Below are 17,220 nucleotides of genomic sequence, written 5' to 3' on the forward strand. Positions count from 1 at the left end.
CGTCGCCAGAACTGGCGAGGGGGTAGTATTCCAAATCATATGACACCTTACTCGACATGTTTTGATAAAGCCAAACCAGAGTTAGCATCTAACCGCGAGGATTATAATGCACTTAAGAGTATTTGGTATGGCAATATCCTAGAACAGCTATAAGGACATGGTTCCGAAAGCTGCAGACAGGCTCAGCTCATGCTCAAGCACCATCTCACATAAAAACAAGCACTCTGCCTCCAGGATTGTTAAGGCCTGCCATAGGAGTGACTTATAGGTGTATATGTGTCTAGATATAAGTTTAGATATAGGTATACTATATATAAGCAAGGGGTGATTACACCACCTTGCCCCAGCTGAGTAATCAGCCAGTTGTGTCAATTTGAATGGCCAGCCATGGGTGGCAAAAGATATGCTGCAGCCCCTGGTAGGCCTTGGATGCACCTATGCCCTGGGTATCTATAGTACACTGTACAGGGGCTCATAAGGTGATCCAGTACCAATTGGTAATGCACCTAAAGTGCATGGAGTCCATTTTACAGAAAGAGCAGATAGCGTGGGACCCTGATTAGCAGGATCCCAGGCCAACTAAGTCGAAAACCAGATAAACACTTGGCAAAAAAATCTGGGGTAACCATAGTCAGGTATCCACCTTCCTACATGCACTGTCTTCAAAGCATTACATAATATCGGACCTGATTTTCTCACCTAGAATTACATTCTGTCTAAATCTCTATGCTCCTCAGTGTAAAAAAACATTGTTGTCCCCAAATTCAGGAAAGCGCGGTGTTGTGGAAAGGTTTAGTGATCCGTACGGCCAAATTGTGGAATTCTCTACCCTTAAAAATTGACAAAATCATTTTCAATTCAGGACAGTTTTGAAATCATGGCCCTTCAACCAGTAGCGTTTTCTATTCTTTTAGTTATGCGTTATTTTCCCAAGGTAACACCCTTTTGTGTCCCCATGTCATGTCATATTTCAAAGCAATAGATTCAGAGGTCAACAATCCCCTATGGGATGGGAAACCCACCAGGATAGCTGCGTCAAAACTAGTCCGGAGCTGGTATGACGGCGGTATCGCACTTCTACATGTCCAGACGTACTACTGGGCAGCTCGGGTAGCAGTGATTAATCAGTGGGTCCACTCGCCCCACACCGACCCTGCGTACTGCTAGGATAGACAGACCCTGGGAGCGGGAGGGATTAATTGAGTGCTCTATAATAAACAAGCATTGGAAATGCAATAGGTCTCGGATTTATTTGAGTTAGAGCTAATGGCATTGTAAATGGCAATGTCTTTTAGCCATGTGTTATGGAGTGTATGCATGAGGTGTGTAGTGGAATTATGTGGGTTGGATTGGAATTGTAGCAATGGTAGCATGCTGCGCTTTAGATGAATATGTTTAAAAGTAAAGTGCACCATACTGCGATTGCTACAATAGTTAATTGTGGATGCGTTAACAATTGATGTGTGCACTGATGGCTGGTGGTGTGTGTGCCTGTGCCTGTGCCTGTAGAAATTGTGCACTGATGGCTGGTGGTGTGTGTGCCTGGTGGAAGCGTGCACTGCCGGCTGGAGGTGTGTGTGCCTGGTGGAAGCGTGCACTGATGGCTGGTGGTGTGTGTGCCTGGTAAAAGCGTGCACAGATGGCTGGTGGTGTGTGTGCCTGGTGAAAGCGTGCACTGACGGCTGGTGGTGTGTGCCTGGTGAAAGCGTGCTCTGGCGGCTGATGTTGTGTGTGCCTGGTGAAAGTGTGCACTGATGGCTTGTGTTGTGTGTGTATTTGGTGAAAGCGTGCACTGACGTCTGGTGGTGTGTGCTCTGGTGGTGTGTGCCTGGTGGAAGCCTGCACTGACGGCTGGTGGTGTTTGTGCCCAGTGAAAGCATGCACTGATGGCTGGTGGTGTTTGTGCCCGGTGAAAGCGTGCACTGACGGCTGGTGGTGTTTGTGCCCAGTGAAAGGGTGCACTGACGGCTGGTGGTGTGTGCGTGTGGTTGTGTGAGTGGTTGCATGTGTGGTGGTGAGTGTGTGGTGGTGAGTGGTGGTGAGTGTGTGGTGGTGAGAGTGTGGTGTGAGAGTGTGTGTGTGGTGGTGTGTGTGTGTGGTGTGTGTTGTGTGTGTGGTGTGTGTGTGGTCTTATGCGTGTGGTGTTATGTGTGTGTGTGTGGTGGACTTAGTTTGGGTTTTCGTACCCTGCACACTCACACACTGCTCACTCTGCACACTCACACACTGTTCACCCTGCACACTCACACAATGTTCACCCTGCACACTCACACAATGTTCACTCTGCACACTCACACACTGCTCACCCTACACACACACACTGCTCACCCTACACACTCTCACAATGCTCACCCTGCACACTCACCTGCTGGGCGTCTGGGAATTCCCGGACGCATCTTCAAGAGGATCAAAGGGCCAGGCGACGGAACTCCCCGACGACCAGCCCCAGGGCATGAGATCTCCGCCTGCGAGGGTCCGGACATCAAAGGGCCACTGAGCTATATCAAGGGGCGCCCAATAACTAGCAGGCAGTTGTATCCTGGACAAGAGAGCCCTGCTGATCTGATCGCGGCTCAACCCCTTGAGGAGAAGACTGAACTTTAGAACTCATCGAGCCCTGCTGACGCTGTTGCGGCTCACCCTCGTGAAGACGGAACTGGAACCTCGGAGCCCTGCTGACCTCGTCGCAGCTCATCCTTGAAACTCAAAGGACATTCGCTGAACACCCTGAGCCCTGCTGACGTTGTCGCGGCTCCTCAAGTCTGACAGACACTCTGTTCACTCCGGATCGAGCCCTGCTGACCTCGTAGCGGCTCGAGGAGAACCTTGGTCCGGCTGGACCATCGATGCTACAACACGACCTGAAGCGAGAAGAGTGAGTACAGCAGCTGGTACGAACACCATCGCCCATATCCCCCGGCTCGAGGATTGAGAGCTGTGCGCAGGGTACGCTTCGTACTGGCCTGATACTGAGACTGTCCGGCTTCCTTGCTCCCCATAACCGAGACTTTACGATCCCTCGATCGCTTGTAAACAAGTGTTCATTTTGCATAAAACTCTACTGTTGATAAAGAACTTGCTTACTGAAATCCACGGTGTGGTGTCAGTTCATAAGTGTGGTGTGAGCTCAGTGTGTACGATCTTAGACCCGGCGTCCTCCCCGGCGAGGACTTCACGTTAGGACTTAGCAGTATTCCTGGAAGAGGTGGATCACGGGAAGGTCGGGAGAATACATTCTGACCCCCCCCCATCCCCCTTCCCCCCGGGATCGCCCCTTCTAACAGGTGACATAGGCACATTTTAGCATACCCTTTGTGAATTAAAGTATACTGGACAGCAGTAATGAACACCATCACTGAGGTTACTGACAATCCGGTCCCACCTGAGCCTAAACGATGCCTCCTAAACATCTGGGAACCAACAGACATGAATCACGCAATCCAAACTTGGGCAACAATTGGCATGATGATAGCAAAACGTAATGTAGCCAAACATTGGGGAGCGACGGATGCCCCAGTTACTGAGGACTGGTGTAGAGATATGGATATGACCATGGCGGCCGAAAAAGCTGCATGCGTCCACAGAGGATGCCCTAAAAAATGGAAGAGAATGTGGGGTAAATGGAATACCTTTAGAGGAGGTATATGCACCCCTCCAACAATGGGTATGTTCTCAGACGAGGATGAGTAATGAGAAACTATTTATGCACTATAAAGTATCCAATATCTGCTGGATATATGATGTAACTACGTTATTGAGAATGTGTAATGAAACTATAATCATATCACCGCGCCAAGTGATGAATGTCAATATTAAAAGTTTTATCTTTAATAAAAATTGTTTAATACAAACCTTAGAAGGGTGATAGGCTGAGTAGACCCACCTTACGAAGACAATGTGTATTAGATGTTGGGTGCCCTAATTCATTTTGTGTTCACTTTTTAATTCTACTTTATTCATAAACGCAAATATGCAACTGAACATTCATTTATTGGGTTTGCTGCAAGTGTTTTTGAGTTGTGATTCTATGTACACCTTGCATCTACCTCCACTGATCCCTGAGAAGCCTTGGTGTGCTCGACCCACGCTACCACTGAGAGTCAAGTGCTGAAGGGGAGGTAATTGGCTCAGTTGCTCAGAGCCCATAGTTGTCGGGCCCAAGGACCAGAAATAAGAATACATAAAATAATGTACAAAGGAAAGTTAGTAACTTAGTAGCACTTGGCAGCTACTGAGACCTTAGTGAAAAAAAGACTAAAAAGCATTGGCAAAAACAATTTGCTGGCAATCTCTGGTTATAGATAAGACATATGGGTTTTTCCAATGCTCGTTTTTCATTGGTGAAAGTTAGATGAGAAAATAAATGTGTGGAAGAAAAAGCTCTGCTAAAATGTTCAACACCAAGCTTTGACTGCTTAGCGACCCACTGTGATGAGTGCCGCTTTCAGCCAATCCTGCTTCATTAGCTTCCAGTATGTTGCATTCTGGGACTTGTGTTATTTCTTTCAACATTGAAAATATAGGTTTAAAGATTCCAGCTTGAGAAGTGATGTTGGCTAAAAAGCCAGCTTTGGGCGAAGGCATGCCACGTGGCATGAAGCCATTTAACAGCTATGACAAGGTCCACGTGGTGTATGAGATAAAATTACATCGTTTGGGCTGTTGCAAGCCACTTAGGAGTTCTGAGACCAATAAGGACACTCAGCAAATTGCATTGTACCTCTGTTTCATTATGGAACTTCTAAGTGACTTGCTATGTCCTTATAATACAATAGGGGGCATATATTAAGTTAATCATGCTTACCATGAGAATGTTAATTATCAAATTAAGATTGAAAACTGTATTATATTAATTATTTTGCTGCTATTAATAACAAGAATCAATGTTTTATTTCCTGCAGAGATCTGGAGGGAAACCACATGCGCATGATCAGGAGTTCTGTCTTTGAGAAGTGCATCACGGTGCTGTGAGTATCTACAAAGCCGACTGTCCCCATAACTTGATTTAATAATTGCTTTACATGTGGTCCTGCACAGTGTGGTTTTGTCAATTTGTACTGCTCTATTTCTCAGTAGATGCTAAAGGAAAGGTCAAAATCTTGAAATGTTAGAAGTAACTTTCTAACTTTTACTTAATTACCCCAAAAACCCAGGTGAATAGCAGGGAAAATTGTCATTTGCATTGTTTCCCTGTCAGATCCCTGCTTGCTCTTCCTGTGTTTGTGATGGTTGTCCACAATACGAAAGATCTTCTGTTGTTCTGCTTGGTTTCTTGTGGAATTGTGCAAATAGTGGGGTCTATTCACAAACAGCAATGTGTAGTACGTTAGTAGTACTACAGCAGTACTACCAACTTACTACAAAATGCTTTTACAAAATGCTTTTCATAAGCCTGTGTGCGCAGTAGCGGCTCCTGGTGGGAGTGCTGCCAGGAGGTGACGTGGGGCATGGGAGGGGCAGGGTGGGGGATATTAACCCGTTCGCTGCGGGTGTCGGCTGTTGGCCGACGCGGCCCCACCCGCTTAATAGAACATTCCGCACTGGCGCAGAACGTTCGAAGCAGTTACGGTGTTAAGCATCGGAATACAGATGAATGCAGGTAAGTAGACCATTAAATCAATTAAACGAAATTTGTTGCGCGCCCTGCATCGCCAAATGCCAGGAAACTGGGTTTATTATGCAAATGAAAATCATGCCCAAAATTAAAACAATTTAGAGAGAGAAAACGAATTCTTTAAAAAGTCGACAAATCACAGCTTTTTACACATTTCCAAAGACAATAGAAATAACATCTACAAAAATCCACATTTGATGACAAGTACACATATTTATTAAGTCTACTTTTATAACATAATTTCTTCAATAAATATTGTACGCCAGTGGTCAAAAATAGCAGGCAAGAAAAACAACAGTCTTACATAAGTAAAAAAATAAATCAACTACACATTATTCTGAGAACACAAACTTAGCCATCGGAAAGCTGCGTGAAAATACATTTACAGGAAATGATAAATATCCATTTCGGCTGCTAATGATCTGTTAGTAAATCCGGTATTTGTAAAGCGCAAACTACTCACCATCACGGGTCTCAAGGCGCTGAGGGTCATCATGGAAATTAGGTGAGCTATTGCCCGAGTCACATGGTGCTGAGCTGATCTGCCGCCGGAGTCGGGGATCGAACCGTGAGCCCTTTGCTTCGAAGTCAACTGTTCTGGTGCTGGCCGCTGCACCACACCTCTCCACCCTACACCCTTAGTCCAGGGTTCTTCATGACCAAAAGATAGGGAAAAAAGGAGGAGACACATTAATCAATGTAAGATGGGTAGAGCACGGCAAGACGCAAGAATGCTCCCAGAATACACAAATTATTACAGTAATAAAAGCGTATCTGAAAAAACTGCTATTCAGGGCCAGACAAGCCTTTCATTCCATCGGGTATTTCCTCGGTGGGCTGGGCCTGTTTTTGGAGGGGTCAGGGAGCCGCTCCTGGTGCCTCAGTCACTTTCCCCAGTTCTCAGGGTTATTTACAGCAGGAACAGCAGGACGGGGAGGTTTCAAGAGTGATACAGAAGGAGGCAGAGAGCAGGAAGCTAGAGATCAGAGGGGGAGAGGAGAGAGTAGACAGGGAGAGATGGATGGAAAGAGAGTAATAACGTGAGAAGATGAAGTGAGTGGGCCTGCTTCGAGCCTTTTTGCCAAGAACTTTTTCTTATCTCAAACAAAAAGAACCTTTTATGACAGGGCTTGTTTATTTACCTTTATTCCACCTCGGGCAATGCTGCCTTTTATGTTTTTTAAGTTAGAGAGCTTTAAATAATATTTGTGACTGCATCTCAAACACAACCCAATTTTTATTTCCCTCAAACAATACTGCTTGTCAATCCTTGGGGTTTCCCAGACCCAGTTTTTTTTTGGTTTCCCAGCCCAGAGTCAGCAGCCATGGCTGCGGCAGATCATTATCCAAGGAAAAGAAACAATCTCACAAGGATTTAGAGCAACAATTGCAGTGCCAAAATCGACAAAATCAAAACCCCTGTCGCCCTACTCCCAACATGTGAGGCCCTCCCCAAGAAACATTCCCGACAGTGTGTGGGAGTCAGTATATTAAACTGTGCAGCGACTGTAGGAAGCAGATGTCGGTCACTGAACCTCATTCTGTGTGTTTCTGTTGCTTGGGCACTGGTCAGGACTCAGAAACGTGTGTGAATGGTGTCCTCAGACACCTGAAAGAAATCAGAGCAGGAAGCAAAGCTCAAAGTCACTGAACAAAAGAATAGGTCCTGCTCGAAGCAGTGGTCCCATTCCCACTTGAAGTCTTCAGGTAAGTCAAAGTCTAAAAAGTGCCATAATTGCAACAAAACTAAGTGAGATTTGCCCTCTTTTCATCACTCAAAATCTGTCGCAAAGATGTAACTCAAAGGCTCCTTCATTCCCAGTGTCTTCCAACTCCAATCCATTTCCATAGCTGGTCCCATCACAACCCTAGTTCCCAGGGCCATGCTAATGCTGCAGCAGGTTAGGGTTTGAAGGGGCCATGCTGCTGCTCTTCAAGACACTTCCAATTCTCCATGCACCACCTTTGGGCTCCATGGAGTTTCACTTTCACCAAACTAGTCTCTAAAAGTGTTCTGACAACCTTCCTTGAACTATATCAGATATCTTTTAACTATTCTTTGTCTTTAATATTTGTATTCAAAAGGCGCCAGTCATTACGTGGAATCAACTTTTTCTAGTATAAACTCAAGGAAGTAAAATGCGTTCGTAATCTTTGAAGGAAAATTTATTCTTAACATACGCAAATATTTGATAATTGTGAGTTGAAATATCACTGCTTGCTCGAGCTGTGTGTGTGCTGTTTGTCCACAATACCAAAGATCTTCTGATGTACTGCTTGGTTTCTTGTGAAATTGTGCAATTAGTGGGGTCTATTCACAAACAGCATTGTGTGGTAGGTTATTAGTACTACAGCAGTACAGCCAACTTACTACAAAATGCTTTTCATAAACCCGTGGAACATCAATTACAATTATAAAGCCACTACTAGTAGTATCTTTGCAGTCATATTTGATGTTTTGACTGACTCCTCTCCCTATTTTGAGAGGAACATTTCTCACTTAATGGCTGAAAAAAGTCAATTATGTTAATATTTCATTCCAAACAAATCTTAGCCACAAAAAAGGGCCTACTTGACGCAAAATAGTGAGAATCACAATGTATGTAACTTACAGATACACATTTATCCAGGGCTTAGTAATGCCATAAGCCTTTGCAACATTTACCTGTTGTGTAAATTACGCATGTTGATATTTGAACATTTGACAATGTGGTGTTCACATCTGTGTAAGTTTTTTCGTAATGCATGGAAGCATACCATTTATACTGCCTCTTGTGTACATGTGTAAGATAACGAAGTGAAGACAAGTATAGGGGAAAGTAAAAAAGTTTGTTTGAAGTGTAAGAATATTTTTATGTTTAATATTAATATAAATTAAATATATATGTATTTTAAATGTAGAACAAAAGAAAACAGTGCTACAGAACTTTTAACTTAATTTTGAAATATATCTTTAAAAAAGCTATGTAGATTGAATTTACAATGTTTTCCTAAAGTTCAAATGTAAAAAAAATTCCACCTACACTGAAAATGTTTTATTCTGTGTAAATCATTACTAAAAGTGATATATACAATCAATTAAATATCATTACATTATTTTTTTAATTAATAAAAGCTGGTAAAATACTTCATAATTCAATAATTAAAATATTTTATTTTTATATTTATTTATCATTAAATGATATGTGTTTATATGTTTTATTATTTTAAATAATATCATTTAATTTATTGTTATTTTCTATGGGGTTTTAGTTTAAATCCATACTGCCATTATTTGCTGTAAGAGGTGTTGCAGTACCAGTGGTCGACCATGTTTTTGTGCTGGACTTACAACTCATTTTGGCAGTAGTAACTTACTCTCATACATTTGGCTCCACCCCCTGTTTCAGGGGTTGTAGTCATGTAAGTCTACCTTTGTGAGTAACTTTATACTTGGATATTTTGAATAGCCAAAAGAAGTAATGTTACTCAAAAGTGTAAGAGTAAGATTAAACGTGTAAATTACTCACAAGTGTAAGTTATGTTTGTGAATAACCCCGAATGTCTTCATATACTACAGACGCACCTTAGGATATCTTTGCGCACTTTTCCACACTACTTACAGTTGAACCATCCAGGTGTGAATTTGATATGTAGATTTATTTTGGAAGTACATTATTAGATATTTGGGAATACTTAAAAAGTAACATCTAAATGGATGTTCACTACATTAGCTTTTAATATCCTTGACCCCTACTGGTCCCCTAAAAATACCAGCGACTCAAATCTAAGTTCAAACGTGTGTGTGCGTAAGCCACACATGAGTGAGTATGCTTAGCCTACAGAACTCTGTTGAACCTAGGCAAGTTTGTTATGCTTTGTGAGTTACAAAAATGCACATGTAGATTGCTACTTTTTCCAGATCTGAACTTACTGCTTTTTCCAGATCTCAAGTCAGTCTAAAAAAGTATTTGTGAAACCAGCCATTAAATATGAACTCAGAAATGTTGGTAATCTTTATAAGACCCCAATGCTCGTTCTCCTCTAAAACGCCACTGCCCATGTGGTTTAGTTATATTATAGTCTGTTACAAAAAATAACCAAAAGCATCATGTTTATCATGTATGTGTCAGTCAAATATATATTAATTGATTTCCTACATTCAATAAATGTTTTCAGTATTTGCTGTTAGACAAAAACTCGATTAAGACTGTGACAGATCATTCAGTATTCCTTGGTTTAAATTTATCAGTAGCCAAATTCAATATTCGCTCTTTTGTAGTTATCAATATCAAAATTCAATCAATTAGCTCTCTAAATGCCAACACATGTTTTGTAATACTGCTTTCTAAAGACTAAAATGAAGCACAGATAAATAAAATTAAACAAAATGGCAAAAGGTACATTAAAAATGTAACATATGTTTGCATGAGGAATCATTGATTTTCAAAAATCTTTCTTATTATCATTATTCAATATAGAGGTCTTAGTACTATTTTAAAATTGATAGAGGTACAACAAACTCCACAAATACACTCATCAAATATATATATTATTTTATGTTATGTTGGGGGATCTGTAAAGCGCATGGCTGCCCCAGCAACAGGGTGTCCCGGCGCCAGCGGACCGGTAGTGAAGTAGGTGAATCTAAATGGTAGCAAACAGCCAAATTTTGATCAGTTTCCTGAAGGCCAAGTGATCCGGGGTGCAACGGGCGGCCAATGGGATGGAGTTCCATAGTCCTGGGGCCTGATATTTAAAAGAGCCACTCCCCGCTCTGCCTTGGCGAACCCATGGGATGCACAACAGATGTTGATCAGTGGAACGTAGAGTGTACAGAGGCATATAAGGAGTGCATAAGCCCTGCAGGATCTGGGGGCACAGGCCATGTACGATCTTGTGCGTGGTACAGAGAGTTTTAAACTGAACTCTTTTGTTTAATTGGCAACCAGTGTAAACGATGAATGAGGTTTGAAGTATGGCATTTCCAAGGGAGGGCAAACAAACTACGTGCAGCTGCGTTCTGTACCCGTTGGAGTCTTGTAGTGACTGTTTTGTTTATGCCAAGCAGAAGACCGTTGCAATAGTCCAGGCATAACTGGACAGCTGATGGGACTATCAGTTGGCGGGTGGCAGCGTCAAAGAATCCTAGAATGTGCTTTAACCCCCGTAGAAGACCAAAACAGGTACCAGCCACTTTTTTTGCATGGGGCTCTGTTAGACGGACCAGGAGGGTCGGCCGAGTATAAGGGGAGAGGTCTCCAGGGAGAGCCGTCTCCAGCGATCGTACAGACAAGTAACTTCCCCCCCACAGACGGACACCACACAAGGATAAGGTTAAACGATACTTTATCAGCAATTCTTCGAGTACGATCAAATGATACAAGGAGGTCTGGACTCAGGGGTCCCCTCGGTTCGGGTCTCTGGTTGGGGAAAGGGGTAGCGGGACAGTCTTGTTACCAATTGGGTGGATGGATAGCTCTCAATCCTCGAGCTCGGCGTTCTAGATGATCGGGCCGCGGCGGAGCCAGCAGGTCCCGAGGTGGTTGAAGGTAGCGACGGTCCGCGGCGGAGCCAGCAGGTCCCGATGAAGATGGTGGTACAAACGGTCCGCGGCCACGCCAGCAGGACCCGACGACGATGAAGGTTTACGGAGGTTGCGGCAGCGCCAGCAGGCAAGACGATAGTTCACAAGGTAGGGCTACGGCAGCGCCAGTAGTCCGTCACGGATGAGTTCTTCTCTGCGTCTCTCGACTCCAGGATACAACTGCCTTCCTGCTCTGGAGCTGCCTCAGTTATAGGGCTGGTGCCCTTTGATGTCCGGACCCTCGCACTTGGAGGTCGGGGGGTCCAGGATGGGGGAGTCCAGACACCCAGCAGGGGGGTGGAGCCAGCGCCCGGGGAGGCTGGGGGCGAGCGGTACCTGGCGGGGGAGAGCCATCGACACCTCTTTCTCCCATTGACCTGCCAAGTAGTCCGCTCACCTCCTGGGTGGATGGTGGTGCCGGGATGTCTGAGGCCTGGCCAGGCCCAGGGTTAGGGTCGATCGGAGGCCACGCGGCCTCGTGGTGCAGTGTCCAAGATGGCGCCCAGGTCGGGCGCGCGGGCCAGTAGGGGATCGGGCCCAAGAGGTCGAGATGTTCAGAGGCAGGGGTCCCGGAGGGGACGGAAAACGTGGAGTGGTGGTGTGTAACACTTGAGGGACCGGGCTCGGGCCTGGTCGGGCAGAGGGGGAGCGGGCCCTTCATGTGGCCTGTCCAACATGCGTCCCCCCCAGCTGAAGGCGGGGAGAGTCACCCATCCTCTTGGGGACTCTCCTCGTCGAGGCGGAAAAAGCGTGACAGGCCATCCGCGTTGGCGTGGTCTTGTCCAGGTCGATGTTCCACAGTGAAGTCCATCCCCTGTAGGGAGATGGACCAACGTAGTAGTTTTGGGTTCTCCCCCCGCATCTGCATCAGCCACTGCAGGGGTCGATGATCGGTCTGTACCCGAAAGTGGGTGCCAAAGAGATAGGGCCGGAGCTTTTTGAGGGCCCATACCACGGCGAAGGCCTCCCTCTCGATGGTGCTCCAGCGTTGCTCTCGAGGCAGGAGTCGCCTGCTGATGAAGGCCACTGGCTGATCAAGGCCTTCGGGGTTCAATTGAGACAGGACCGCCCCAATGCCGTGGTCGGAGGCATCCGTCTGGACGACGAATTCCCGGCTGTAGTCGGGGGCCTGGAGCACAGGGGCGGAGCACATGGCGGCCTTTAGTTGTTCGAAGGCTGTTTGACAATCTGGGGTCCAGTTGACCTTCTTTGGTTGATTTTTGGATGTGAGTTCTGTGAGGGGCCCCACTATGCTACCATAGTCCTTCACGAACCGTCGGTAATAGCCCGTGAGTCCCAGAAAGGCGCGTACCTCGGTCTGGGTGATGGGGGGCTGCCAGGACTGGATGGCGGCGATCTTGAGCTGCAGAGGGGCCACCAGGCCGCTTCCCACCTGGTGTCCGAGGTAGGTTACGGACCCCTGACCAATCTGGCATTTGCTGGCCTTGATCGTGAGGCCAGCTCGCTGAAGGGCCTGTAGCACCTCTCGGAGGTGGCGGAGGTGGTCGGACCAGTGGTGGCTGTATACAGCGATGTCGTCTAGGTAGGCGGCACTGAATCCTTCGAGTCCGGCCAAGACCTGATTAACGAGTCGCTGAAACGTTGCTGGGGCATTCTTCATGCCGAAGGGCATGACCTTGAAATGATAATGGCCGTCAGGAGTGGAAAACGCAGATCGTTCTTGGGCCCGGGGTGTGAGGCCGATCTGCCAGTAGCCCGCCGTCAGGTCGAAAATGCTGAGGTAGCGGGCAGCTCCCATGCGGTCGATTAGTTCATCTGCCCGGGGGATGGGATGTGCGTCTGTTCTGGTGACCGCATTCAAGCCCCGGTAGTCGACGCAGAACCGGAGTTCCGGTGTGGTGCCGGGGGTGGCTGCTTTGGGGACCAGTACTACTGGGCTGGCCCAGGGGCTGTCTGAGGGCTCAATGACCCCGAGCGTGAGCATCTTGGTTACTTCTTCTTGGATGCAGGCCCGTACCCGATCTGGTACGCGGTAGGCCCGGTGGCGGATAGGGGGGCTGTCCCCCGTGTCCACGTCGTGCACACACCAGGAGGTGACACCTGGGGTGAGGGAGAACAGGCTGGCGAACTGCAGCAGAAGGTCTCGACATTCTTGGCGTTGTTCCAGGGTGAGGGCCTCCGAGAGTCGGACCCCGTCCACGGAGCCGTCTTTCTCCCGAGTCCGTAGGAGGTCAGGGAGGGGTTCGGAGTCTTCTTCGGCTCCATTGTCTGTGGCCATCAGGAGGCTGAGTTCTGAACGCACGAAATGGGGTTTCAGTCTATTAGCGTGGAGGACCCGGAGGGGGTTCCGTGAAGATTCCATGTCGATGAGATAGGTGACAGGGCCCTTGCGCTCGATTACTTTGAAGGGCCCCGTCCACTTGTCTTGCAGGGCGCATGGTTCGGTGGGGGACATTACCCATACTTGTTGGCCGGGTTCAAATTCGATGGAGGAGGCATTTTGGTCATACCACTTTTTCATGTCCTCTTGACTGGCCTCCAAGTTTGCTTTCGCTGTCTCCCTGAATCGTCGGGTCTGGTTGCGGAGGGTTAGGAGGTATTTGAAGACATCTGGAGGATTCTTTAGAGGGGGCATTTCCCAGCCTTCCTTGACTAGGCTGAGCGGCCCCCGTACGGGGTGTCCATACAACAGTTCAAACGGGCTGAAGCCGAGGGACTTCTGGGGGACTTCTCGATATGCGAAGAGGAGGCACGGCAGTAGCACATCCCACTGGCGACGGAGGGGCTCTTCCAACCCCCCAATCATCCCTTTGAGCGTGCGGTTGAACCGCTCAAGGAGTCCGTTTCCTTGAGGGTGATAGGGGGTCGTGAATCGGTAGGTGACCCCACACTGTTGCCAGAGGGACTTCATATATTTGGAAATAAAGTTCGTGCCTCTGTCGCTGACGACTTCTCGGGGGAAGCCCACACGGGAGAAGATCCCCATCAGGGCCCGGCCGACTACCGGGGCTGTCACAGTTCGCAGGGGAACAGCCTCGGGGTAGCGGGTGGCGTGGTCCACCAGTACCAGGATGAACCGATGTCCTTGTGCTGTACGGGGGTCCAGGGGCCCCACAATGTCTATCCCGACCCTCTCGAACGGGGTGGTGACCACTGGAAATGGTTGCAGGGGGGCTTTTAGTTTGCGGCCGCTCTTCCCACTGGCTTGGCACGTGGGGCAAGATCGGTAATGCTGGAGTACATCATTCCTCATTTTAGGCCAGAAGAAGTGGGTCACTAGGCGGCTGTAAGTTTTATCCTGACCCAGGTGCCCAGCCAGGGGGACATCGTGGGCCAGATTTAGCAAGAAGTCTCTAAAACGGAGGGGCACCACTAGCACTCGACTGGCCCCCAACTCCGCGATCCTTTGTTCACTGTATAGCAGATCATTGTCCCAATAGACCCAATGTGTTCCGGAGGTATCCCCTGCGCTCTGGGCGAGGGCTTGTTGGCGGAGTCCCTCGAGGGAGGGACAGGTCTTCTGCTCTTGGCGAAACTGCTCCTGTGTGGGCCCCCCCTCTTGATGCCACTGGTCGGGGCCAGAGAGGTCCGGAGGTTGAGCTGGTTCTGGGGGGACGGCACGGTCGGCGTCTTCTACTGGAGCGACCGGGGGAGGAGGCGCCGGCCATTCAGGTTCCTCGGGCCGGGGATTGGCACGGGCGGCCATGGACCGGGTGGTGACGCACGCCCAGTCCGGGATGCCTAACATCCCCAGGTGTTCTCTTCGTTCTACGGCTGCCCACGGAGAGCTTTCAAGGTCATTCCCCAGGAGGCAGTCTACGGGAGCATCATCTCGGACCGTCACCTTCAACATGCCGGAGACTCCTCCCCATTCGAAAGGGACGCAGGCCATCCGACACAGACTCTCCGAGTTATCGGCTGAACGGACAGGGCAGAGAATATTTGGTAGGAACTGTTCTGGGGTCACCAGGTGACAGCGGACGGCTGTTACACTGGCCCCGGTGTCACGGAGGGCTTCGGCCCGGCGTCCATTGATGTTCACCCATTGACTGTACTTCCGGGTGTTAGCGGGTAGGGGGACCCGCGGGACCATGTCTTTCCCCCCTAAGCAGGCTAGGGCCATGGCGGCTGGCTCCCATTCTTGATGTTCTTGCTCATATTCTTCTTGTTCCTCGGAGATCTGTTCTTCCCCCAGGGCAGCAGCAGCCACCTGGCGGGGTCTCGGGCTCTGGTTCTGTGGGCAATTTGGGTCGTTTGCGTAGTGGCCGACTCGCTGGCATCGGTGGCACGTGACATTGGCCCTATATCCCGGTCGTGCCGGGGTGCTGCCCCGGTTGGCCGGGGGGGTGGTGCTGGCAGCGGGGGCGGCCGGAGCGCTGTCTCTTCCTCGTCCTTGGCCCCCTCCTCCTCCTCCTCGGGGACGGTGCTGACCGTGGTGGTTTTGGTTCTGTTCATAGGACCCATTTCGGCCCACTCTGGTGATTTCCCACCGGTCAGCTTCGGCTGCGAGCTGCCGTGGATCAGTCAATTTGCTGTCGAGGAGGTGCTGCCGGAGCTCGATGAAGCAATTGTTTGACAGATGCTCCCACACCATGAGGTTGAAGAGCTGTTCGTAAGTTGTGACATTGCTTCCTTTGATCCAACCCTCGAAGGCTCTGCTGAAATAGTTCACGTACTCCACCCAAGTTGTACCCGGGATGCGGGTGCAGTCTCTGAACCTCTGGCGGTACATCTCGGGTGTGAGCCCATAGCGGGTGAGGAGGGCCGCTTTCATGTGGTCATAGGAGGTCATCAGATGGTCCGGAAGCTGTAGCAGGGCATTGCGGCCCTCATTGAGGAATCTCCCCCATAGACCGGCTCCCCAGTCGCTTCGATCGATCCGGTGGGAGGTCATAGCTATTTCGTAGGCCTTGAACCATTGTTGGATGTCGTCCTCTCGGAAGTATTCTCGGACGACATCCTTAGGGATGTGTACCTTCTTATCTGTTGCTCCCGGGGTGCGGGGTTGCTCGGTCGCCCCTGATTCCTTGTTCTGCTTGCGTAAGTCTATCTCAGCTAATTTGCGCTCATGTTCATATGCCAGTCTTTTTTCCTCGAGCTCTCTTTGTCTCTGTTTTTCCTCTCTTTCTTCTCGGAGCCTCAGATGTTCTAAGTTCAGTTTCTGTTCGGCCAACTTGAGTTCACCATCCATTTTGAGCCGGGCCATTTCAAGTTCGTGTAGTCTTGTTCTTTCTCGTTCCTGGATCTCGTCTTGCGAGAGGCCCGTTCTTCGCTCCTCGGGAGCCGCGGTGTCTTTTTCTACTGCTGCGATATTTTGGTCCGGGGGTCTGACGGCCCCGGTTTCTGCCCAGGATTCCAGGGCATGCTTGAAATCGTCTTTGGTACTTAGACCGGTGGTAGCGATACCTAGTTCGATGCAGAATTGTTTTAATTCACGATGGCTGTATTCTTCCAATTTCTCCATCTGAAATTTCTCGGTGGATCCGCTTTCTTTGGTTGTCATCGTGATTTCGTCGTGGGGTGAGCTACTCTCTGTACGATTATGCGGTGATTCGGATCGCGCCGCTGGCCACCAATGTTAGACGGACCGGGAGGGTCGGCCGAGTATAAGGGGAGAGGTCTCCAGGGAGAGCCGTCTCCAGCGATCGTACAGACAAGTAACTTCCCCCCCACAGACGGACACCACACAAGGATAAGGTTAAACGATACTTTATCAGCAATTCTTCGAGTACGATCAAATGATACAAGGAGGTCTGGACTCAGGGGTCCCCTCGGTTCGGGTCTCTGGTTGGGGAAAGGGGTAGCGGGACAGTCTTGTTACCAATTGGGTGGATGGATAGCTCTCAATCCTCGAGCTCGGCGTTCTAGATGATCGGGCCGCGGCGGAGCCAGCAGGTCCCGAGGTGGTTGAAGGTAGCGACGGTCCGCGGCGGAGCCAGCAGGTCCCGATGAAGATGGTGGTACAAACGGTCCGCGGCCACGCCAGCAGGTCCCGACGACGATGAAGGTTTACGGAGGTTGCGGCAGCGCCAGCAGGCAAGACGATAGTTCACAAGGTAGGGCTACGGCAGCGCCAGTA

At 48.8% G+C, this 17,220-nt stretch overlaps 1 protein-coding gene across 1 annotated transcript in view; it reads left to right on the forward strand.

Annotated features, from left to right (window-relative positions):
• LOC147718411 (relaxin receptor 2-like) overlaps window positions 1-17,220 on the forward strand; it is a 321,363-nt gene that overhangs the window by 65,507 nt on the left and 238,636 nt on the right. The window contains exon 3 of the mRNA XM_086967195.1: window positions 4,902-4,967. Within this exon, the coding sequence (XP_086823321.1) occupies window positions 4,902-4,967 (66 nt within the window). The remainder of the gene's footprint in view (window positions 1-4,901; window positions 4,968-17,220) is intronic.

The sequence above is a fragment of the Lissotriton vulgaris genome, chromosome 4_1 (genome assembly GCF_964263255.1).
Source record: "Lissotriton vulgaris chromosome 4_1, aLisVul1.2, whole genome shotgun sequence".
Lineage (NCBI taxonomy): Eukaryota > Metazoa > Chordata > Amphibia > Caudata > Salamandridae > Lissotriton > Lissotriton vulgaris.